The sequence below is a fragment of the Carettochelys insculpta genome, chromosome 1 (genome assembly GCF_033958435.1).
Source record: "Carettochelys insculpta isolate YL-2023 chromosome 1, ASM3395843v1, whole genome shotgun sequence".
NCBI lineage: Eukaryota > Metazoa > Chordata > Testudines > Carettochelyidae > Carettochelys > Carettochelys insculpta.
Genome location: NC_134137.1, coordinates 107,385,762 through 107,412,524, shown reverse-complemented (window position 1 = coordinate 107,412,524; position 26,763 = coordinate 107,385,762). Strand labels below are relative to the sequence as shown.

The 26,763-nt window shown below is 42.4% G+C and overlaps 1 protein-coding gene across 1 annotated transcript in view; it reads left to right on the top strand.

The window, feature by feature from the left end:
* Positions 1 to 18,308: 18,308 nt before the first annotated feature.
* Positions 18,309 to 26,763, top strand: part of SLC15A1 (solute carrier family 15 member 1) — a 50,642-nt gene continuing 42,187 nt past the window's right edge. Inside the window, exons 1-2 of the mRNA XM_074983112.1 lie at positions 18,309 to 18,447; positions 22,857 to 22,885. Of these exons, the coding sequence (XP_074839213.1) occupies positions 18,444 to 18,447; positions 22,857 to 22,885 (33 nt within the window). The 5' untranslated portion in view covers positions 18,309 to 18,443. The remainder of the gene's footprint in view (positions 18,448 to 22,856; positions 22,886 to 26,763) is intronic.

Here is a 26,763-nt window from a genome sequence, read left to right as displayed (position 1 = left end):
CTGCATATTTTTAAATGTCTTTCCCAGATTGCCCCCTTGGTGAGCACACTTAGCAGCTTTCCCTTGTTGTATGCCACTGCCCAGCTAACCATGCTGGCTCCATGCACTAAAGAGGCTCTGCCTGGAATAGATGGGAAGTACTGGATTTCCTGGGCCAGTGGGGAGAAGAGATTGTGCAGACTAGGAATAGAAATGTGGACGTCTGTATGAAGGTTGCACGGGGAATGAGTGAAGGAACTGCAACACGCCCGACAGAAGCCACAGGAGGAAACAACCGATCTGATGCTGAGTCACAGACTTGCTATTTTTACAATGAGATGCTACCTCTTGGAGACCCCACAGACCACCACGGATACCTCAGAGGAGCCTGAGACAAAGACCTCAGCGGTGAACAGCAAAGATGAAGAGGAGGAGGGGAAAGATGCAGCAGAGGAGGTTCAGCTATGCTATTTGAGTCTCTGCTGCAATGTGGCCAGCCCTGTCAGTCAAGCGCAGAGGAGCCCAAAGGAGGGAAAAGAACCTCAGTCAAGTGTGTGTGTGTGTGTGTGTGTGTGTGTGTGTGTGTGTGTGTGTTCCTTTTTCCTACACTGTTTAAATATAAAACTGGCAACAGACCCATCCTCAGGTTACTAAAAGAGAGGTATTGACTTTTCATTGTTTCACTCCTATGAGACGGGTTAGCAGAACAATAAAGAGTGGTGGAATTGGCATCTGCTTTTCACTCCCCTGTAGGGTTCCTCAGGGGACAGAGGGGTGCGAGTGTGCAGAACAATTTGTTTATGTACATAGGTATGTCTCCTGCGTCCTCCTGAGGAAGTGCAGTGAAACTTTCTTGGAGATACTTTGCAAACCACATAAACACTCATTGGCATTTCAATTAGGAATGTAAAGTCCCATATATTTAGTTAACTGGTTAAATGTTATGTTCAGCTGCACCTGTCCTCTACGGTGCCTCAGTCAGAGCCATCCCATCCCCAGGCCAGGGTCGGGTGGCTGCCTCAAGCCCTGCTCTGTTGGGGGCCCCATGACAGCCACCCCAACCATCATCTGGATGAGAGGAACTGGGAGAAAACGGCACCTAGAGCTGTGGCAATAGGGGGTTTCCCCCCACCCATCACCACGTGGGCAGCAGGAGCTCAGCAGCCTGCCCCCCTCCACTGTGCTGCTCTCCTGGCCCACTGCGCTTAGCTTCTCCACAGCAGCGGGAAGCGGAGTGCCCTGGTGCCAGGCTGCTCCACTTCCCACTGCTGCAGAGAAGCGGAATGCAGTGAGCTGGAAGGGTGGCATGACAAAGTGGTGCGCTGCTTCAGCTCCCGCCACCCACACGAGGCAGGGGCAGGCAGTGACCCTTGCTGCTGCAGCACCAGGGTCTGTAATCCCGGGCAGCATTGCCTTGGGCAGAGATCAGGCAGGTAGGGGTAGGGCCTGTGGCACAGCGGAGGGTGGGTTGCCCTGGACCCTGTCCCAGAGGCACTGGGGTGGGGGTTCCCCAGGCCCTGCTCTCTGCTTGGGATGGCCCTGTCCCAGTACACCTGTTCCTTTCAGGGCACAGTACCAGGATACTGACTGGCTCAAGAGAGGGAAGATTTAGATTTCACTAACAACGTAATTCTTAAATGAACAGTGAATGTGCTACTGCTGCAATGAATGAATAAAGTACAGTTTCAAAGGCAGAACAAACTGATCTTCACACTTAGAGTACCTTTGAGGCAGGGGCAATTTATGTTCCCAGAAAGCAGGATGAAATCCACCTTATATAGACCACCTCCAAATTTTTCCATGAGTTCAATCTGTATTACTACAGTTCCTCTCTTGCCTGGTTCTGGCTCTGAAAATGCTCTTCTGAGATTCCTGAGTTTTGCCATTTGCTAAATTGACACCAACTTGAAATCTGGTCAGTTTCACAACAGGAGTTAAAATGATTTGTTTCAGACTCTTAAGCTCATCCAAGTTCTTTCCCTGCTGCTAGGCAAAAAGCCCACCCAAGCAGGGGGAAATTACTATATTTTGCCTTTTAAACAGTTATTAGTTAGTTAAAGCCTGTTACGGATGCTAGCACGTAGGGCAGCAATGAAGGTCCTCCACTTCTGGCTGTCTTCAGCCATTTTCTCCAGTGTGTCCCAGTTGTAGTTCATTCTCTTCATGTCTGCCTCAGCAGTATACCACCATGTTGTCTTGGGCTTCCCACAGTTCTGTTGTCCTTCAGGCATCCAGTGAAGTGCTGTCTTTATAATGGCATCTGCCTCCCTTCTGATCATGTGCCCTATCCATCTCCAGCATCTTCTCATGATGATAGTGGTTATTTCCTCCTGGTGGCTTCACAGGAGCAGGTCATGGCTGGGGATTGTCTTCAGCCAAAAGAGGTGAAGTATCTTATGAAAGCTAGTGGTGTGAAAGGACAAGAGCTCGGGAAGGTCCCACTCTGTCATCCTTCAGCACTCTGGGTTGTATAGCAGCGTTGATATGACACAGCTCTGGTACAGCTTAATCTTGGCATGGACACTGGACTGGGTAGATCTCCATACATTGCTCATACTTCTGAGGACATTTCTGGTCTTGCTTAGTCTGCTCTGGATGTCATTCTTGGTGCTTCCATAATGGCAGATGATGCTGCCTAAGTACATAAAGCTGTCTGTGCTGGGTAAGTTTGCATCATCTGTCTTGATTGGTGCTGGTGATTCTATCTCTGGGGGTTTTTTTGGGCTAACTCTTAGTCCAACCTGGTGTCCACAGGTGCATAGGCATTGCATCTTTTCCTGCATGTGCTGATGGGTGTGAGAAAATGACACAAGGTCGTCTTTATAGTCGAGGTCTTCCAATGTGGTAAAAGCTGTCCATATGATACCCCTTGATGCATCTGCTGTAGTCCTCCTCATCACCCAGTCGATCACCATGTTGAAGAGTAGTGCGGACAGGACACATCCCTGTCTGACCTTTGGCAGAAAGATTGCGGCATACTATGCTGCGCGTGAAGTTGGTGTAAAAACTCTTGATGAGCTAGACCACTTGTACAGGGATTCCGTAGGTTCTCAGAATGCGCCAAAGTCTTTCTCTGTGTGTTCTGTCAAAAGCCTTCTTGAAGTCAACAAGTTTAGGTACAACTGTCTCTGCCACTCTGTGCACTGCTCTATGATATTTCTCAGGGAGAAAATCTGGTCTATACATCCCCTTCCCTTGCAAAATCCAGTTTGTTCATTCCTTGGGGACTTGTCGACAGCATGAGAGAGCCACTGGATGATGACCTTGGCTAGGATCTTGCTGGTACAGATAGAAGGGTGACCCCATGCCAACTGTTGCAGTCCCTGAGTCCTCCTTTCTTAGGAATCTTGATGACGACTCCTCTGGTCTAGTCCTTGGATATTTGTTGTCCTTCCCAAATTGCTATAAACAGTTATTGCAGAATGGTGGCTGCAAGTTCTGGGTCTGCTTTAAACAACTCTTCTTTCAGGTTGTCAAGTCCTGGAGTTATTACAGTATTACAGCTATTACAGTAATATAAATACTGAATACACACTAGATTTTGCATAGGGTCTCATAATAAACACATCATGAAAACTGTCTCAATATAAAAACACTGCAGGTGGAACCTCTCTAATCCGGCACTCTCAGGTCCAGCAACATCTGTGGTCTGGTATGAATCTAGTTAGCTGGATGTCCACTTATTATGGGTGTGGCCAAGCTTCCCATGGTCTCAAAAATTTTGCTTACGACCACCAGTCCTGGCTCACAGTGTTCTGTGCTGTTATGTAGCTCTAATTTACCCCTAAATGTCTTCTGAGAGCCCAGTAAGCAGTGGAAGTGTTGGCAATGTGCTAGACAATATTGACCCCTTTGGTCTGGCAAATTCTCTCATTTGGCACCTGTCAGGTCCCAAGGGTGCCAAATTAGAGAGGTTCAACCTATACAAGATAATGTACTGTGGGCATCTACACCATAAAGAGATTACCGGATAAAAACTACCCTCCACCAAAACAATTTGACAGTATAATCCAGCCCATTCTGCTATCTGGAAGTAAAGTGATGGGGGCAGGAGGGTAATACCCAACAGGCACTCCACTGGTTACAGGTCAGAAGTGGATTGATTCCCAATACTAACTGGAAGATAGAAAAAAATTAATTTCTGATAACATCTCAGTCAAAACAGCAAACACTCCCTCCACTGAAAAACACATGCTCCCGCTGCATCCGAAAACATCTTTGTAGACATAGCAGCGCAGTGCAGAGGTGCCATTCATTCCTGCACAACACTTTTTCCTCTTTGAAGCCCCATCTGTTCATGTTCCTGCAAACATCATCCCACCATCTAATATCTGGTAACTCTATCTAAAACCAAAGTATGCTCAGTCTAGACTGACACCTAAAACACCAATCTTTGAGCCCCTGGGCAAGCAAATCAAAAACAGCGACAAGTTAGATTGCCACAGAGGCCTGGAACAAAACTTTCACCGTAGCAGCCTCTCGCACCAAAGGTAATTGTGAGAACTAAGCCAGACTCTCACCAAATATAAAACCTGCCACTGAAGCCAAGAGGTGAAAAGGGGGCTGTACAAACTACAGTCCAAATTCAGTGACAAATGACTGTAAAAGCAACATGCTAGAGGAGTGGCTGAGAAAGAGAAACAGTTCCTGCTCCTGCATCCAAAGTTCAGGGAGTGTGAGACTTTCTTCGGGTTGTTATGAACTATAAATTTTTAATGAAAAAATTATGAGGGAAAATCTGCTTACTTATGGCAGAAAAGGAGAACAAAGATGGCAGCAAGCTACACATCAATCTGCCTCTAAATCGGGAATGGATATTAAAGAAAACTTGATATAAGACACTGAATGCAAACCCTCGTCTGGGACATTTCCTGCAGGGGTGTGTCTTTTCTCCTGGATTGACAAGCCTTGTACCGTATCATGATAGTAAATTATCATTGACATGAAAATGATCGCACTTGAAACACAAATGAAGAAACTGAGGAGATGAGGGGAATCTCTGTTTTTCTGTTTTGTGATGTTGGGTGCTACTTGTTTAAAAAAAAGAAGTAGGTGAAATTTTCTGACAGAAGAGTGATTTTTTAAGTAGTCTGTATCCTATTAACTTCAGCCTAAAAATGCTTGTTTATAGATTTTAAACAGTAGCTTGTCTTGCTTTATCTTGTTACTTTTCAATGGATCCCTGAGAAAGAAATGCCAATTCATATTTCTAAGGCACACTTCAGACACAGCCTTTGTTGTTTACCATTCTGGTTGTGCAGGATGCATTACATATGCATGACTAAAGATGCAAATAATTTTGGAATTTTTAGCTTTTTTATTTTATACTGCACTTGTACAAATATTTTCAATCATCATCATCATCCATACAAACTGCCACCACTCTTACTAAATCAAGAATCTACATAGCAATGTGTCTTACAATTTTGCGTTTTTGTCAGAAGGAAATACACTAGTAGGAACTTTTATGAAGCATGACAATTGTGAGGCAGTAACAGAATAACAGCATGAACCACATGTGAAATTCATTCATGCAATACCTTTGTCACACTGGGAGGAGACAACCTGGAAGATGTGGAACAGTTCACCTACTTGGGGACTATATGGACAGAGATGGAGGAGCAGATAGGGGTATTAACGCCAGGAGAGGGAAAGCAAGAGCTGCATTCAAAATGCTTCATCCCATATGGAGTTCATAAATACTATCTGTGGATATTATTATTTTAAAATGTGGATCTTCAACACAAATGAGAAGAGTGTGCTCCTGTATGGATGCAAGACCTGGTGTACTAAAAGGTCTTCAAATCCCAAGCTACAGACATTCATAAACAGAAGCCTGAGGTACATCCTTCCCATCAAATGGCAAGACTTTGTCACAAATGAGGAGCTTTGGAACAGAGCAGGACAAGAACCAGAGAAGAAAGTGGGGATGGGTAGGCCACACTCTCAGAAAACCATCACCAGCATAGTCCTTCAAGCTCTCACATGCAACCCGCAAGGAAAACACAAAAGAAGAACACCATGGCAATGTGGAGAAGATCTAATGAGACTGAAGGACAACAGCTGGGGTACGTCTGGAGTCAGCTAGACGACCCAAGACAGAATGAAGTGGAGGAGCCTTGTAGATGACCTGTGCTCCTCTCAGAGTACAATGGTTTCAGTAAGTAAGTAGCACCTTTTGTCAGAAAGCTCCAAGCATGGCACATTGGCATGTGCTTACATAATAGAGAAATTTGGAGTATATTCTCCCGAACTTCCATACCAAGATTCAGGGCTATAGTAGAGAAATCTTAACTGTTTGCATTAACTCCATGAGGAAAATTCAAAGAGAACGCTTCATAGCTCATTTGCAAATACATTTACTTCCATTTCTTTTTCAGATTCAATGCTACTGAAATTGAAATGTTGTGCTTTGTGCCCTGGTGGTTCTTAAAGATAAGATACTTTAGGAAGATACTTGTGGCCAGATTCCAGCAGTGCTAAGTGCTGTAACTCGGTTGAAGGCAAAAGAGCTATGGTGCACCGTACAAATTAAAATATTAGCACTTGGTGGTATTATACATGTACACCACAACTATTTTCCTAATTCATTTGCTAATCAGATTAGACCAGAGTATGTCACAGATCTCATGGGATAGTCATAAACTCCTGCACAGTCAGAAGGGTCTGACTTTAGGAAGAAAAACAGACTTATTCACATAATACCCCGTAACCCAGGGAAAGATGTGATGAAATATGACACAAAAGCCCATGACTTCCGGCTCTACTCCTGGCAGCTCAATGTTTCTGTGCACTTCACAACTATTAGGAATCCCTTAGGAGAAGTATAATTATGATTCACCCATTTTAGGGCCAGAGATCCAGTTTCAGCCCTGCAGATGACCCAGACATGAGTCTCCTTATAACTGGCAATGTTGTCTCTAGCCACTACCATACTTTGTTCCCAGGGTTATGAAGAGAACATGGGAATCTCCATACCCAACATTCTAGTGCAAATTCACAAATAGTTGTATAATTCAGTGATAGTATGTGTGTTTTCTCCATTTATGGGCTCACAGGGTTTAACAACATACCTTCCATCACTTTCACTCGTATAGCTGCAGTGGAAAAGGTTTGTGCTGTGAATGTGAGGGCTGTGAATTGAAATCCATATATTTGGTCCGTGGGATAATTATAACTGGTGAAATGATTTGCAAAACTTTGTATTTTAAATATATTTTATTGCTGTGGTTTTCATATTTGCACTTTGATTATTGATAGCTGACCTTTTTCAGAACAGCTAGGGTATTTATTATAGAGTCTCTGAAGGAGACTGAGCAGTGTGAGGGAGATTTCGTTCATTACACCAGAGACAGGAGGACTCTACCTGGGCAAGTTCCAAAAAGGTCAGAATTTGATTAACAAAAGTGACTTTCCAGAAGCTGAGTTTCATTCTCCACAGTATAATATTAGTACTTATTAAGGGATAAGTTGCCTTAAGACAAAATTGCTAATGTTCTACAGAGCCTGTCACCTGTAGATCAGCCTTACAAATCCAGCTCAGCTCAGCAGGAATTAAAAATCCCATCTAATGGATGCTAGGTGACCTCTACATGAAATGAGCGGATCGTAGTTCTAGCTGCCACAGTCATGCAACCACTCTGTGCTAATTGGCAAACTTTTCCTTAGAAACCAAGAACTTCATGGGACTTACAGACCAAACGGCCCCTGTGACGCCTAAAAGAAATGCCCCCCAAACTAAGGTTAAGAAACACTGTCATGAAAGTATGTACAGGAAGCTTGTCCTGTTGCTGACCTGTGGATAAGAGCAACGTTTTCATTCATTAGGCCTGTACAAAACCTATATCTGTGTTTTATCATGCAAGCAAGGTACTAGCAAACTTCAACAGAACTTTATTTACACAAGTGAAACCTATTTACCAAGCTGCTACATCATTCTGTAGATGTCTCCAAGCCCCCAGCTCATCCCCTCCTTTCTCCTTCCTGCTTCCTGTGCTTCCAGACTCCCAGCAGCCAGTGCCCTCAGCTCCAGCAATAACAAGCAGTGTGATACCACATTCCCTCCTTTCTTAAGAAGCGCTCTTCATTATAAAATAAACATTTGTTGTTCTAACTACAGCAACAAATATGGAACAAGTCACTATACTGTTGGTAGAAATATTACACTGAAAACACTGTAAATACTACATAAAATAATCTCTAGTCCAGACAGGTGGTCGTCTGGGTCAGGCAGACCATCTTTCAAACCCAGTTTCTAATGCAATGTCATGTGATGTTGGTACTACAGTAAAGCCATCCAACACGGAGTGGGTATTGGCATCATCTCCTCTTGCTGCATCGGCAGCGGCAATATAAGAAACATTCCACACATGCCCATCAGAAAGTCAACAGGTGCAACGTCCCCTCTTCTCAATGATTTTAAGAAGAGGTGTGAATTTATGGTCCCCTTTGCATAGAATTCCAGATTTTTTTACTCTAACAAAGGAACCACACTCAAACCGGTTCCTTAGCATCCCACCTTTTGTCTTTGTAAACCTTATACTTTTCTTGTTTCCATTCAGCTGTTTGTTCTTACATCATCCTCTTTTGGTGCATCAGGCCTTGACTTTAACAATACAGCAATGTTCAGTTTAGTATGCATCTGTTTCCCATGCAGTAACTCTGCAGGTATCTTTGTGTTGTGGCATGCCTTGTAGCCCTGTATGCTTGCAAGAAATCAGTAGTGAACATTATCCATGATCACCCTTCCAGTTTAGCTGGTTGCAAACTTTCTTTCAAGGTTTTGTTAAACCTTTCATTTCCCCATTGACTTTAGGGTAATACACAGATGATCTTGTATGTAAAATGTTCCTCTCTGCTAGAAAAGTTTCTAATTCCAAGGAAGTAAATTGACTACCATTATCCAAAAACAGTTCTTTGGGATTTGCTTCCCTGCTCAAAACTGTAGAGAGGAAGTTAATCACTGTAGCAGAAGAAATTTGTGATGTAAGTGCTACTTCAGGCCATTAACTGAAATAATCTATTAAAGTGATGGCATAATGACAGTCAACTGGAGCAGTATCAAAGGGTCCTATGATGTCAGTTGCAATCTTTTCCCATGCAGAATGGCTGCTTCTATACTAACAAGAAGAAGTTCTGTGGCACCTTATAGACTGACAGATATTTTGGAGCACTTTGAGTCACATGCATCTGATGAAGTGGGTCTTTGCCCACCAAAGCTTATGCTGCAAAATATCTGTTACTCTATAAGGTGCCATAGGACTTGTTTTTGAAGATACAGACTAACACGGCTACCTCTGTGCTGTTTGCTTCTACACTCTCACTCTCCCATCGGAGGTGCCATGGTAATGAGGCAATTCGAAGCAGGCTAACGAGGCACTAACGTGCAAATTCAGTGCTGTGGAAGCCATCTTGTATAGAAGCTATTTCACATCCCTTACTTCTGCATGCACACAGGAGCCTGTCCTTTCCTTGACCTGTTTGGGAATGGCGGGGAGGATGAGCTCTATGGAATGCATTAATGAACTGTTTGGAGTTGGGGATCCAGCTCCCTTGTACCTGTTTTTCCTTGCTGATAACGGTTTCTCTTTGGAAAGTGATTTACGATTCTCTAACTAATTGCCTCTGACACTGGGCTTGTTTGTGTAAGGGTATAAAATACTAGAGTTAGCTGTATCAAGCAGCCTTGCTGGACCTCGTTTTACTAGTGTCCAGTTTGGCTCATCTGTTGCCTTATTGAATTCAATAAAGCTGAATGTTAGCTGCCTAAACACAGAGAAGTCATGTGCTTCAACAGTGCCTCATTAGCATAATGGTGGCGGTGCAAATTTCCAAGTGCAGACTTCGAGTTGCAGATTCACAGAGAAGATGGAGGCAGCTTCAAAATAAGCGCCCCACTTTGCCATTCCCTTACTCCCACAGAACTAGATCAGAGTAAGGGAATGTCGAAGTGGGGCGGTTATTTCGAAGCTGCCCCCACCTTCAGTGTCAATCTGCAATTTGAAGTCTGCACTTTGAAATTTGCGAAGCTGCCATTATGCTACTGAGGTGCTGAATATGCATGTTAGCACTTCATTAGCCTGCTTCGAGTTGCCTCATTACCATGACACCTCTGGCAAGAAAGTGGGAGTGTAGAAGCAGCCTGGAAGAGGAACGGTCTGTAGTGGTGGAGTACACATCACTGCTGTTTTATGATGCATTTGGCAAGTGACACATATTCCCAAAGTCACAAGTTACAATCAGGCTCCTCAAAGAAGCAATATACTGCATTATAGTTTCCCCTGCTTGCTGGCCAGGCTGGCAAAATCTGTAGTGATTAGCTACTACATTCACTTTTGCCACAAAAAAGTACTTTAGTGCAGTGAGTGCAGTCTCACATTTATCATCTGCAAGGGGGAAAGTGTAAAATATATGCTGCCCTTCTCTCTAAGGCAGTGGATTAAAAAAGTGTGTTCTCTTACTTCAGAAATCTCTGTAGCACCGATTGCAAGCAGATAAATCTCAAACCTCTGAATCCAGAGAGTAAAAGCAATTGGAGGCTCATCTGGGCTTTGCAGAAAGGGTGCAGGTGGGTTCAGAGGCAGAAGAGCACCCTCATTGCCAAAATTTTGTACTGTGCAAGCAAGGTACTAGCAAACTTCAACAGAACTTTATTTACAAAAGTGAAACTGATTAACAAAGCTGCTGCATCATTCTGCAGCTCTCTCCAAGCCCCCCCGGCCTTCTCTTTCCTGTTTCCTGTGCTTCTAGGCTCCCAACAGCCATTGCCCTCAGCTCTAGCAATCACAAGCAGTGTTACATCTAGAACACCACAGTCTGCAACAGTTTTTTTTTTTTAAAAAGCCAACTTTTATGTGTAGGGGGGGCATTTCACCTGGCTCCCTAATGTGGCCAGAGATGTTTCCATGCCACTCCCTCATCATGGATCTAACAGAAAGTGGCCTATAGTTTTTCTCAAGTTACTTGTTACCCCTCCCCTGAACAGGATCAGTGGCCCAAACTTATTCATAGTAGCCCTCAGTGTTCTAAATACACTGGCTTTCACTGCAACTCCATGTTCCATAACCAAATCCAGTGCTTCTGTCAACCAAGGAGCTTTTGGCTTAAAGAGCCAGTACACCCTGTAACCATGGTTAATTGAACCTTAGTTGAAGCTAATCAAATGAGCTTGTTTAAACAATTTACAAAATGTGTCACACATGAGTCTATACAGAACTTGGGTGCTATGGCTAGTCTGTATGCATTCAATAACCTCAAGGTAGATTCCATTTTGCTATTTTATGCTATTTGATGCAATATACATCTTTCTAATAACTGTGCAAGCTCACTACCACTGGTTCAGTAACCTTGAGCATATCTTGCAAAGAACAAAATTCAATCTAATTTTATGGTGAGAGTCAACTGTATCTTCTTTTCTAGTTTTAGTAAAATAATGTTCCAGCTCTGCAGAATGCATCAGCTGTACTAGAAAAGGTGTCTATTATGTGTAAGGCTCCCTTGGACAATTACTTGCTTTCTCTCTTCTTTTGGTTCTCATCTGTAAAATGGGGCAGTGACACTTGTGAAGCTAAATCCATAAATGCTTGGAGGGGAAGGAGTGTTCACATCTTGCAGTGATGGGAAATACTTGTATAGATATCCATCACCACTGCCTAAACTGGGATTATTTCATGGTCCAAATCAGCTATCAGTATCCATTTAAAAATATCCTTTCTCTTACAGCACAGCAATAGTGATTTATTAAGCCAGCTATTAAAAGATGAAATAGAAGAGACTCCAAGAAACCACAAGCATTCCCCCACCTCCGTCCTCAGAACTCACATCATAACTTGCAAAAGTATCTTGCCAATTTAATAAATGTTAAAACAGATCACTTATGGTACCCAATTTAATGACAAACTAAAGTAACCCATCAGTGAAATTCCAACCCCTGCAGCTAAACATGCTGTTTGTGCCAGGATACTATTCTAGAGAGTTAACTTGTAACTAAAACCTACACAGTGTTTTCCAAAAATCACATACTGTCCTTCTAACAATAGTAGTCACAAAGAGTAATTCATGCTCCAGTCTTCAAACTAAATGTTATCCTGAACAATTACATCAAGTCTTTGCAATCTCGAGTTGTCAATGGGTTCTCCTGTTTTTCAGTGCTAGCATTCCAAAGTTCTCTCCCAGCCTGGAGAGTCATTTCAGAAAAATGTTGGGGGTGACAGTATCATTGTTTCCACCAGCTTGATGAGGTTGTGGATGCTTTTGGGGCAGGAGAGGGTGTTACTGGCTGGTCCCATTCTAGAGGGAGGCTGGGAAATGCCCTGCTGGTCTTATCCCTTTGGGGTACGGAGAAGTAATGGGCTAGAAGTAATGAGTCCCATCAATGGTCAGCCCCAGGTAGGGACTGGGACATGGCTCAATTCACTGCAGTCCAGACCATCACTGCTGCTTCATGTCTGGCTTGTGGGGCCAAGGGACTGGAATTGACCATGGAGTGAGCAGGAGCCCTGGCTCAGCCTAGAGACCATCCCAATACAGTGCCTGCACACAAGCAGCTATGAAAAGTCAGGGGTAAGAAAGGCAACTCCCTTCTCTGACACACACCTCATAGCAAATGAAACCTTACTCACACCATCAGGGTCAAGGAAGGGAAAAGTAAAGTTGCTTCCACAATTTTTTATTGAAAACTACTTTTAATTGTATTGCCACACAGTGTACCTCTTAGACCCCATTAAAGGGGCTAAGCTAGGAAATGTAAATTCTTTTACTCTGGTCTCACTGGAACTGACAAAAAATACAAATTATCTTAGCACCACAAATGTTAGTACTGTTCTCCACAACTACACCAGTGTAACTCAGAGCAGAATTTGATCGATTGTCTATATAAATTCCTACATCTGTAACGACCTTGCAAAAAAGAGTGTGGTTACTATTCCAAGAGAATAATAAGCACCCAGTCCTACTGAGCTAGCCTAATGCTCTTAAATTATTAACAGAAAATTGATTTTGCCCAACTCCCACTTTAATTTTCCATAGTTGCCTGGCAATTTCAGAAAGAAACTTCTGAGGAGCTGTGGGTTTCTTTGCTTTTTCCCTAAATTGTATCTAGGCAGATGAACCTGGGATTCTGTACTTCCTATTCTAATGCACTTAGAGCCAGACAGAAAATAGAAACAATTATTCCTCACACTTATTCACATGGAAGAGTAAATGGGCATATGTAATAGCCGGAAAAGAAATTGCATTCCTGATTGCATGTTATTATTTCTTTATTTACTCACAAATGGTACATGGTAAATTATTTCTGAATGTGGGTGAGCCGTTAGAAGCTTGTTGGGCATTATACTTGGTTGGTTGGTTGTTTTGCTGGCTTAGTCAACAAGGCCACGTTAGAAGGAAGTCATGTAGATTTTGTTTTCAGTCTGTATGTTGCATGAAGCACTGTCACTTGAAGTCATGCATTTTGGTTGCTTTAGATTTGGAGGGAGCCATGGACTGCTCAGATCCTTAGAACTATATTAAAATAAATTTGAGTTTTTATTTTTGAATGCTTTTTCCAGGAGCTCACACAATATGAACATCCCCATTAGTATGCATTCATTCTTTAACTCCTAATTTGCAAACTTTTCTAAAATGGGTTTATAAGAGCCCTAGATTGATAGGTTAGGTCATTCAAATGACTGTGTGGGTCATTAACACTATGATAGAGTTCAGAGCTTCCTTTCAAGTAGGTTACCTGCACACAAACACATGGAGCAATCCAACAAAACCAGTTCAATTAAACCAAGTGTGCGCCTGTATATTGTAGCTTTATATGTAGCTCACAGTAGAACTTGTCTTTAATACTGAGGTGTGTTATGTAGTTATTTCGTCTTGCAACATACAATACTCTGTTGATCCAACTGGTTTGGGACATGTAGTCATCAGAGGCTGAATCACCTGCTCTGTGATTCTGCTCTGTGTTATGCTAATTAAGAGTAGGCTGTAGTCTCCTGGCAAGTGGCCTACAAAGTGATTGAGTAGCCCAGAAGAAATGAACAATTTCTTCAAAAGTCAGATAAGAAATATTAAATCAATTCTGCATGAGGCAAAAGGTGTCTGTCATGCAAAAGTCATAAACCCCACTAAGGTGCATCTCCATCTCACAACCACCACCTCCAGACTCAGAAAGCAGTTGCCTCCTCCTTCATGAAACTCTAGTGCAACATAAAAATATAGAGATATACCTATTTCATAGAACTCTAAGGGATCTTCAGAGGTCATTGAGTCCAGTCCCCTGCATTCATACCAGGACCTATCACAATCCCTAATAAATCTTTTAACTTTATTTGCCCCAGAACCCTAAATGGTCCCCTCGCAGATTGAGCACACAACCCTGACTTTACAAGGCCAACGTGCAAACCACTGAACTATGCCTCGCATTCACAGCTCTGTTCCTGTAATCCTCCTAAGTACCTTCAGCACTTGAGGGCCAGGGTGGTGGTCAGGAGTGCTGACAGCCACTGCAGGCCCTGAGGCAATGTAGGTAGGGGCCTGGCTCCACGGACAGAAGGGGCACTACTTAGGATAGTCCACCCTGCCTCCCACCCAGGCCACGTATTGAGTGGGGACTCTGCTGCGTGCCACTTCAAAGGGGCCTGGAGCTTGGGCCACCACTGGTGCTATTGCAAGGGTGACTGGAGCTTTGGGCCCCTCTAAAGTGCCAGGCCCCTGGGCAGCTGCCTCTTTTGCTCCTTCCATCAGTGGGCCTGGTGGTCTATGTTGCTTCCCCAGCCTGCTCCCCATGACAGCTCTACCATTCACTGGCTCACCTCTTGCTAACAACTTAAGCACATGGTTATTTTTACAGAAAATGCAATGCATTAGTTGTATACAATTGAGCAGCCCACAGGAGGACAGCAAATTTTTCTGTACTAATCAACAGGCTCACAGAATTACATGTTGATTTGCTGCCCTTAAAAACTAACGAGCAGTTTATAGACTGGGCTATAGAAACAGCAGTAACTCACAACATCAAATTGTATCTATAAATATGTCATCATTAACAATTGCAAGCATCAGCAGTCACAAATGGGTTTTCATGACTCTTCAGCTCAACACTCAAAGACATTAGCCCACTGCAAGCTCCATAGCTATTTTTTGAGTCACAGAAAACTAGTGTCAAGCAAATTAATGGTTTTTTGCACCACTTTCACATGAACAGCCTTTCTGGGTCTGACCAGTAGTCCTCCTAGCCCAGCATACTGTCTTCAGAGGGAATGAAAAAAACATGCAATCATTGTGTGATCCATACGCTATCATTCATTCTCAGCTTTTGGCCATCAGAAGCTAAGGACACCCTGAGCATGAGTTGCATTCCCAGGCCATTCTGGCTAACAGACACTGAAGGACCTATACTCTTTGAACTTACCTTATTCCTTTTTTAAGCCCAGTATGGTCTGGCCTTCACAACATCGGCTGTCAGTGTGTTCCATATTGCATTGTGCAAAAAAGTACTTATGTTCTTAATTAACGCTACTCATTTATCAGCTGACAAATGTCCATGATTTTCAAAAGTGACTATTCACTATGGGTTCCCCAGTTTTTGATGGCCAAACTGAAACATATTGAAGTGGCGTGATTTTCAGAGGTTGTGTAATAAATCAGGCCTGTTTTAAGTGTTTCCTATTGGGTACCCCTAAATCCAAAATCTTGGACATAGTACATCCATGCCTAATATCACAGGAAACAGAGTACAGAAGTGAAGAAAGAGGAGAAGATTAGGAAAAACAAACAAAAAATCATCAATCTTTGGCACCATCTTAACCAAGATAGATTAATACAAAGACAAAAAAATCTCTGCCTTTCTAGCCTGAGGTCTCCAATTATAGCCGGATTGTGATGCTCTTAATATTTTTAATAGTACCCTATAACACAAGTAGTTGCATTTGAGTAAAAAGTGCTATTTGTGAAGTACGGTTACGGTATTATTCTGCGGAATTAAGGTTTTCGCGGGCTGGCCATTAGTTTTTATACTTCATTATTCAAACTTCATGGTTTAAGTTTTAAAAAGTTAACAGAGATACTGAAAGAGAAAGATGAGAAAGTTTGTGACCAACTATCAAGAACTTTCAGGCTTAGTGATGTTAATGAAATGTTGGCTGAGTGAAAAGGATAAAATCAAGGGCAGGTAAAGCAATAATTTTTTAAAAGATAAAAATAGCAGAAAGAATATTCGGACTTGAACCTGTCTCTGTTGTCAAACTAAAGCATAATTTACTCAAATACACATTGGATATTTTCCAGTTCTGATTTTAAAACTAGCCAGGTTGATGGCACAGGAAATGGCAAATGGCTATTTAGAAGATTACTAATGAGGTGCTAAAATGCATATTCAGCACCTCATTAGCATGCCACTGGCTGCAACTCTTCGAAATTGCCACGTTTTGCACCCGCACAGCTTGTCCAGATGGGAGTCCTTTTTGAAAAGACCCTGCCGACTTCAAAATCCCCTTATTCCTATCTGCTGGCAATGTCCTATCTGCTGATAGGAATAAGGGGATTTCGAAGTTGGCGGGGTCTTTTTGAAAAGGACCCCCATCTGGACGAGCTGCGTGGGAGTGAAACATGGAAATTTCAAAGAGCCACGGCCAATGGCATGCTAATGAGGTGCTGAATATGCATTTCAGCACCTCATTAGTAATCTTCAAAATGGCTATTTGCATGGCCATTTTGAAGTTTTATGCTAGCGTACACATGGCCTACCTGAACAGAACTGAGTTCCAACATAGTCTCAGAGCATGTCTTCTCTACCCACCTTATCTACTGGCAGCCATCAATCCTGCAAAGTGGTGGGGGGAGTAATTTTTTATATCTTGAATAGAAAGGAAAGCATCAGCTGTTGACTTACCACAATGAAAACATCACAGTAAGTAGCTCTAAGTATGTCAGTTTGAAGTTGTGTATCTTAGACTGACAACCCACAGTAGAATAGACGAGGCCCTAGTGACCAGTCAACAAGCACAGTACTGTACAATGAAACCTTAATGTATGCCATTGCAAGTATGCATTTATGCATATGTGCAATTGATAGCAAACTTTCCATAAATTAAAAAGAATAGCCACTTACTGGCTCCCATGTTTGTTCTTCTATTTTTCAGCCACCTCTCTGCATTTTTATTTTCTTGATGAATTTTTCCAGTGACTGTGGTTTTTTCACTTAAATTTTTATTTGTTCCATGAAAAAGACAGAGTTTTTTTATCTGCCAACCTTAAAATTGTTCTTCTCCCATGCTTCATGAAGACAGAGTTTGTGTGCAGTGTTGATGAAGCCAGGCTAGGAAAGAGACAAGGCGGGAGAGGTAGTATTTTTTACTGGACCAATCTCTGTTGGCGGAAGAGACAAGCTTTCAGGCTACACAGATCCCTCATTTAGGTATGGAACAAGGTCTGACTCTTTTTCCAGACTTGAAGAGCTCTGCACAGCTGCAGAGTTTGCCTCTTCCATCAGCAGAAGTTGGTCCAACAAAAGCTACTGCTGTACCAATTTTGTCCCACTCTCTGATTGTTGCTTCAGATTCCGCTTCCCCCTCCTCCTCTCTGTCACAATTATTTTACCATTTTAATCCCTCACCTCACTATGAGTCCCTTTTTCTTAGTCTGTCTCCTCATTTCTGCCCATTCCCTTTCCACATAAACCCTCCTTGTCTCTCTTTCTTTCTTTCACTCTTCATCATCAACCACCATAGGCTCAGCGCCTGTTGGTGTCTGATGCCTCCCTCACTATTTCCTTCCATCTTTCCCTGTCCAGTGCAGAGTGGCTTAGTTTCTGTAGACTAGCTCCACACCACACTACTATATCATCTACCCATTCCCTGTGGGGTCTGCTTCTCCTATTTGAACTGTCCCTTATGCTGAATACCAGGTCTTGATTTTCAGTTCCTTCTCACTCTGTGGGCGATATTTCTCCAGCTGCACCCATATTTCAGCCTTTCCTCTCCTCACTGTCCTCTCCTACCTGTCATTTCTCCTCACTCCCCCAGCTAGCTTTCTATTCTCCCCACCCCCTTGAATCCCTCTCCCATCCTTTCCCCTACATCTGATTACTGCTAGGGCTTCTTTTCCTTCCTGCCTTCCCTCCCTCTGAGGAACTTGCACTCCCTACCCTTGGAATAGTGACAACCTCTGCTCCCGACCTCTGGACCTCCCACCTCAGGAAGTGGCTCTGCAGGGGCAGAACTAGGCAGACTCTCAAAACCGGGCTCTCCCCTCAGCGTCTCCACACCTGCCTGGCGCGCCCGCTCGCCCAGCCCCTCGGCGCTAAGTGACTCCTCCCGCCGGCAGGGTGCTGCGGCGGGACACTGCTACTGCCCCGGTCGGTGGGTAGGGCTTGGCGCCCAGCCAGAGAGCACGTTTAAAGAAACCCCGCGCCAGCCTTTCGTCCCCACAGCAGCACACCGGATTGCCCAGGCGGGAGCCGCAGCGCGGGAGCCCCAATGGGTAAGTGGAGGGGACCCGAGCCGCGCAGAACGGGGAGAGGAGGAACGGGCTGGGACAGGGCGGCTGGAGCATGGAAGATTATGGGGAAGAAAGAGCTAAAGTCTTCCTTGGTGTGACCCGCGGAGCACAGCGGGGCGAGGAGCTCTGCTGGGGGGAGGCTTGGGTGGAGGGGCGCGGGGCTGCGGGGTCGGTAGGAGGGGCGCTGCTCTGCAGAGGAGGGTTGGGGGGACGGGGCGCGGGGCGCTGCCCGGGGGGTGCGGGTCGGGAGGAGGGGCGCGGGGCGCTGCCCTGGGGGGCGGCTTGTGGGGCAGGGGCGCGGGGCGCTGCCCGGGGGGTGCGGGTCGGGAGGAGAGGCGCGGGGCGCTGCCCTGGGGGGCGGCTTGTGGGGCAGGGGCCCTGCTCTGGGGGGCTGGGCGGGGGAAGGGGCGCGGGGCCCTGGGGGGCGGCGCTGGGGGGCGCCGCAGCGCTCTGCCCGGGTTCCAGTGTCCGGTTGCGCCTCTCCTGGCGGCGGCGCTGCGTCTCTGCCCGCAGCCTCGATCCACTCCAGCCGCTCGCTCGTCGGCGGCCCCGCCCGGTGACTCCGGAGCGCACCTGCGGCTCGCGGGCGGCCCCCCAGCGGAGCGGGCGAGCGCCGGGGCCGGAGGAGCCCGAGCCGGTCTCTCGGGTCACAGCCCCAGGGGCCCGCCTCCCCCAGTAGGCGGCGGGAGAGTCCTGCTGCGCGGGCGCGGGTTGGCCTGGCTGCCGCCGGGGCCGGGCAGCCCCAGGGGGCTGCGGCAGAGACACGCTCGGCTCCCACGCTGGGCCCCTGGAAGCTCCGGGGCCCAGCCGGGCTCCCGCGGAAAGCCCGGGAGCTCCGTAGGGTGGAGTGGAGCTTGCGGAACAGGGAATCTTGCCTCAGTGCCCGGGCAGCTGCTCCCCTGGGCTGGGCTGTCGTACTGTCCCCAGTCCCGGTCGGAACTCGTACAGTGACATCAGCAGGAACAATCCTGGACAAATAAAACAGGGTGTCAAGAAATAAAGAAGTTAATTTAAACTCTCCGCCAGCCTTTACTGCGGAAACCAGAGACTTTTTCTGGCGAGATATATTGATAGCTTCCTATAGCTTTTAATACATAGCCCAGAGCATCCCGAGGGTATCAGGTGCAGTTCAGTGTGCTGCCTATGGACGAACTTGTACTAAAATTAGCTGGAATCTGACCAATCCTTTCAGTTCCCCAAGGTGCACGTGTTAGAGCCGTGGCTCTTTAATGACACAAATTGTGTTTAGGTGCTGTGAGATGTTAGTAAGTTTCGAAAGTTTGGAGCCAATGGGGAAAACTGAAGGAAACTATTTTATTACTTTTTAGACGATTTTTACACCACTTTGCTAATTCACTGTCATAATATACATCTACAACTGCTCTAGCAATCCCTAGATCGGTATTAAGATGAAAGATTCCATTTTTGTTCTTAATTAAAATGTTTTCTTGTCTTGACAAACTACTTTTAATCACCAAATAAGAGAAATATTACCGACCTTGATTCCATCACATATCAGCTGCATCTGTACCTGAACAGATTTCTCAGAAGAAAAGGGTCTTCAGAGAAGCATGAAGTTCAAATATTTAAAATTTACAAATCATATTAAAATTTGACAAAAGAATAAGCACTCCTAAATCAGTAATATTTAACTAAACTAATTGTAATTCTGATTTTGTAAAATCATTCACTGGCCATTGACTGCTATAGCACAATGATAAAGATTGCAGGTTCACTGTCATAATAAGTCCATTCTGTCAAATGCTCCTAACTCTCTGAAAAATTCACCTTTCTGCGTGAATCTTTCTTTGCCTAATCCCTGAATAAATGTAATTTTCTAAAGACAACTTGAGCAAAATATTTTCAGTCATTGCTTAGATCAGAGCTTTAAAAATCAAACAAACAAAATCACCCTTTCATATAAAAACACATGAATTTTGAATCTTGCTATGTAAATAGTGTCAAAAGTGCACTTTATCAGATGTGAAACAAAAGATGAAATCTCATTAAGCCTAGAGGTGATTCCTTAAAGAGAAAAGTTTATGTATGTAATTCAAGCAGTAAGTGTTTTTCATAAAAAAAGTTATCTATCTTCTGTCTCTTAACCTTAAACCTTTTGCACCCAAAAACCCCCAATGTTGTGTTTGTGTGGTCTTTACAGGCTTTGCAACTCAAAGTGCTTCTGGGTCTTGAGACTCTAGGAAATTTAAGTAAAGAACTTGGGAGCGGTTCCCAGGAAGCATCATTAATCTGGTACCCTCAGCTTTCTGATCCAAGTTGAGAAAGAAGTGCTCATTATACTTTTTGGACCCCAGTCTTACTGAGTGCAGACAGCAAATCTGCCTTGCCATTGACTATTTGCACATGTATTATTGGAGCAGTTACACATGTACACCTTTATTAAAATTAAAATATTAAAATTACCCATACCTGGCACTGGTGTTGCTGAATCAGTGACACAATTTAGCTGCAAGTGAGCCAAAGAGAAACCATTTACAAAAGATTACATTAGGGTTTCTTTGTTAAAATTTCAAAAAGGTTCACAAAGCATTGCTTACTCACCTTATATTTATGTTTTTGTTAACTATGAAACACCTATTGAAAGGTGTTTATAAGATACACAACTGCTGAAGCAGAGGTCCCTCACGTGAAGAAAAATCAGATGAAAGAGATTAAAGTGTACCTTGTATTTGCCTAAGAAAACAATTTATGTTTAGAGGGGTGGCCATGTTAGTCTGTAGCTTCATAAATAGTAAGTAGTCCTGTGGCACCTTAGAAATTAACAAATTTATTAAGTCACAAACTTTTAGGGACAAAACCCACTTCTTCAGATGGAAGTTATGTGTTATATATTCAAATGATAGAAAAGTAGATTGAACATCAGGAAAAAGTAATGTTTTTTTCTAAAACCTTGTAATTTTTCAGTAAAAATTAGTTTAAACTGAAAATAAAGGGCTTCAAGTATCCAGCATTGTTGACAGCAGTACACTGTGCATATGTGAATGTGTACATGGTGAACTATGGACCACATGCAACTCAAGTAAACAGAAAAAAGCATTTCCTTTCATAATGACAGTCTGTTACAGGTTTTGTTTAGTTTGCAAATTAGGATTTCAAAGTACAATATCCCTTCTATACTTCAGCTTTATCTTCAAGGTATTGAACTTTAACATAAGAAATGCTGATGTCCATGACATTTTCACACAGACATCTCTTTATCAGAGATGGCAAGATCTCCACATCCGTCAGCAAAAATCACTTTGGAAAACCATGCTTTAGAGCCCTGTAGAGGTAGTGACACCACTTTAGTCCAGAAAAGAATTTAAACAGGGCCTGGTGATTTCAGTGAGAATACTCACATGTTTAAAGTCAGTAACGTTGCATAAGTGCTTTGTTGAACCAGTCTATAGTGCTCAATATCTTGCAGGATCAAACACTGCGAATGAGAGGATCGCAATTGCCTTTAACTTGTCTCAACATTTTACTTTTGCCCTGTCTGTACAGCAAGCTGTAAAGACTTCATGTGAAGCAGGGCACAACTTTGGGGCTGTTTGATTGGTGTCTCCTGAATTAGTGATAGATTTGCTTCTGGTTTCACAGTCTGAGCAAGCTTTATAGTATGTATGATGCTACCTTGCATTATATGCATTATTGTTTTCCTTTTGAGTCTTGGGACTCCTACATTTTTGTTCTGTTTCTTAGCTCCCTTCATCTTTCTAGTAAAATGAAATATTAGTAATTGTTCCCTGCACTGGTTGAAATATATTTTCAGTGTGTACAAATGTGAATCTGTGCAAATTACATGCATCTTTCACTTCTCTCTATGAAACAATAAATTTGTGTCTCTCTATTTTTTATTTAATAGAGAGACAGCTTTAGTATGTACTCATACTTTGCTTTCTTTTTGTTGTCTATTTTTTAAAAATTGCTAATCCAGTTTACTGCTTTTAAGTATACTTCCAAAACCCTTTCCTGTTCAAGTTTTGTGTATCGTTAATGTCTCTTAAGTGACACAGAACTTAAGTATCTTAGAGGTTACTAATTAATGTATGAGACTGAAAATAACTATAACATCCAAGATGCAATTCCTCTGCGAAAGATACAAAATATTTTAAAAAATTATTTCATTTGAAACAACTGTTTCTGATTATAAAAAGCCATACATAGAGGTCTGAAAATGTACTTACTCTATGTATACATTGTATCTATAAAAATGCTTATGTCTAATGAACACTACAAAGTTCCTACTGAACTATTTACAGTTTAAATTAGTTAAGATTATTTTTCTTATTAAGAGTATTACATTTCTTATTAAGATAAGATTATCGTGTTTTCCATTTTCCAATGTTATTTACCAGTTAACTAATTTTTTTTCTATTTTTTCCTAATAGAGGACAATCAGAAGAAAAGAAAATATGGGGTTAGTATTTATTTTTAACTCATAATTTTATACTCATATAATGTTCCTGTTGTTCCTAACATAATACGTAGACATCTTGAGCCAAAATCTCTGCTGGTACAAATGGATGTAACTCCAACTGAAATCAGCAAAACAAAACAGCAGAAATGTGGTACTTTAGAGACTGACAAAATGATTTACTCGGTGATGAGCTTTCGTGGGAGAGGCCCACTTCATCAAGTCAATCGCATTTCCAATACAGACTGGAATCTACAAGTACAGAGATCTAGAAAAAATTACAATAAAAACCGACAAATCAAGTAGATAGAACTGAAAGAGGGGGATGAGGGGTGGGGGATGTTAAGTGTCTTCCTTGAGATAATTACACGCATCAAAGGAAGGGAAGCAGTCCTTGTAATGCATGTGGTAATTGTTGTCTCTGTTCATACCAGGTGTTAATGTATCAAATTAAATCAACTGAATTACACTTACATCAGCAGAGAATTTGGCTCACCGCCTTCTGGACTGATCCAGAGTCAATTGAGGTTAATGGGAGTCTTTTGACTTACTTTAGTTAGCATTAGATCTGACCCTTAGAAGACTCCCAGCCTTTTCATGCTCCTAAATGTGAGCTTATAAGAGCAGGTCATCTGGTGAAGAGATGTAGTACCTGATACTGTCACATTTTTTTTCAGTTAAAGTAAGAATGTTTCAGTGAAACAAAGATTTGTTCATTAGTGTATGAAAAAGACATTTGTATTTATATACTTCATGAGGGTTGTAAGCAAATCTAACACCCCAGCTTAGGGATTTGGCTTTTCTCATTTTCCAACTGATCTGAAGCATTGCTTGAAAAGAGTATCCCAACCTTCCCTGCTCAGACAGCATGTGCAGACCATTAGCCCTGCTCCTGATTTTGTTGTGCTGAGATCAGAACTCAGTTTCTTTCTTTCTGAAGCTCCCAACAGAATCTAATTTCAATTTATTTTACAGCTCAATATCTACTCCAGTTATCAAAAAAGTAAAGTTTATTTGTCCTAGGATAAAAAACCAAGAGAAAATCCTGAAATAAAAATGAAGCTGAATGTAAACACGCAGTAAATACCTTAACTACAAAAAATGAAAAAGCAGTCCTGTAGCACTTTAAAGACTAAGAAAATTATTTATTAGATTATGAGCTTTTGTGGGACAGACCCACTTCTTCAGACTTAGGAATTCTGTTAGAAGTAAACTGGCACAGTGAGAATTTAACATAAAGAAAGAAAAAGATTAAATAAAAACCGGCATGGGGAGAAGGGGGGAAGAAAATTACTTAATGCAGGTGTCTATTAAATGAGTTGCCTGAGTTCACTATGAATATCTAAGATGTGGAAACTGTTCTTGTAACGTGTAAAGTAATTGTGAATATTAACTACCAAACGTATATCTTCTTTCACATAGTAAAGTGATGTAACAAAACAGCAGTCCTGCAGCACTTTAAAGAGTAATAAAATAAGTTATCAGGTGGTACGCTTTTGTGGGGCAGACACACTTCTTCTGATCTGGAAATGTGATCTAGTCAAGCAGGTTGAAAGCTCTACATATTAGGAAGGCCTTTGTTCAGTTAACTGTTCTGGTATGTATGTAGACATCTAAAAACGTAATAAGTGCACCCATTCTTTTGCTTGTTTGTTGAAGATTTTACTCAATGTAATACACCAACATTTGAGTCACGAAACTGTAAAACAAAAACCAAATTGAGTGTGGAATACATTTGAATGTAATCTAGGTAATTCCATTCTTTAGTTTTATTTTTTACTATTATTATTAATTCTCTCCCAGTTGTAAAACTTAGTCACATGCAGCACATGGTTTCTCACCCTGCGTCGATGGGCTGCCATTAGTGTATCTTCCATCAATGTCATCTCTTGGAAGAATATCTTATTACCATACAAGTGTCCCAACTCTAAACGCCAGACCAGTGTTACAGAATGTTTCAGAACGTACCCATCACTGCAGCAAATGTAATTCATGACATCTGGCAAGATGCTGACCACCATGACTATGTGTTTTTTGTGAGTGCCCTGGATAAAAGACATATACTTCCAAAGTAGTAGACTCAATAAATCTTTCCATATCCAGCTTACTTGATAGCTGTGCAAATTGGTGGGAATTTCATTTGAGCTATGCTTAAAGGATCCACTATTGACCAAAGCTTCTCAATTCACTAACAGTGGGAGGGATTTCCATTGTACAGCTTCTTTCAGTTGGACCTCTTGGGCTGTTTTTCTTTGTATTGAATTGGATCTGAATTATTAACATTATCACAATTGTTTTAAATATAAAAATTACTGAACTCATAGCATTCTATCGAACAAGATCAAATGTAACAAATTGTTTTTCAATCCCAGAAAAAACTTGACCTTTGGAACACCTAATTATTTTAAAACGCAAAGTAAATTATCTCTGAGATTTAGCCTGCATATTAATATTGATTGCTTTGTAAAGTCACTGTTTGGTAATCTCTTGCACTTTAACTAACTGTAGCTGACACACACAATTAAGTTTAATCTGTGTTCAAAGATCCTTCTATATTTGATCTTTTGCCACCAGTGTTATATGGCTTAGTATCAAGATTTCATGTGACCCCTCCATTAGCTAGCCTCACAAAACCCCAGTTTAAAAAGTCTGAAATCAAAAACTAGTTCTAATTTGTTAAATTCTTCTTGGAATTTAAGTAATCTCTAATAGTACACAAAAGCTTTGGGAGTATTTTTTTTAAAAAGCAAAGTATTAATCAAAGAACTGACTAAAGTCTAAGGACCAGATCCTCAGTAGCTGTAAATTGGCAAAGCTCCATGGATGATGATTTTCTTAAGATTTGATTCTTCAACCTGGACAACAAATAGCACCCTGCACCTTGCAGGATCAAGCACCTAAGCTTCTGAATAGTTATGACATAATAAATATGAATGGCAGAGCATTCTACTGTTCCCTTTCTCGTTTATCCCCAATCCCACCCCACCAAAATATTAAAATATAATTTGTGACACTGTTTTAGGTTTTCTATTTTCAAGATACTGAATGTGTCTAGCAGTGTTCCTTGTAAGCTGAGCACTTGGGCAGCTGCCTAGAACAGATTCAAATGCCACCCCGCCGATTACCAGAGCACCCACAGCTACCTACAGTGGGCAGCATGTTTCTATTGGTGGTACACATCCAGACATGCCTTGTGCACATAATTTATTCCACCCATGAATGGAAAAAAGGAGAAGGAACACTGGTGTCATGTAGCATTCAGTAACAGAAGCTGTACTGCTCAAATAAATAATGATTTATAGCAGTTATGTCCACATTTTAAGACCCAAGGAACTGCGCTAAAACTGGTTAGTAGCTGACTATTAGTCATGTATCTGGTTATCACAGTTAAACTGTCATCATACCTGCATCTACTTTAAAATTCCAGAATAGATTAAGAGAAATTGCATGTTAAGTATCCCATGCAATAAAAACCTGACGCAGTTCAGCTTTATCCTTGACCCACGCTATTGGCAAGAGGACAGGCTGCACAGTACTTCTGCAATTTGAAAGTGCCCATCACTGTAGCCTTTGTGTTCTGTGTGGGAGGCATTAGATTGTATTTGGGCCTTGCATGGAATTTACTGTTTTCTGCTCCTATAGGTTTGGATTCAAACACATTTAGTTATCCATCCACTTTCCATCCACTATTGGAATCTTTTTCTCTTATTTTGGCATATATAAATATTCCTGTATGCATACCTAAACAGCCAGATCTTGTGTATTTTTGCAGTTAGCCCATGTTTTAGATCTGTACTATATTTGTGGAACCATACTGAGAGTGAGATAGCCAGAATTAAGAGCTGGCCAGCAGCTTGTGAAGCTACTGAGCTGTTGTTGTT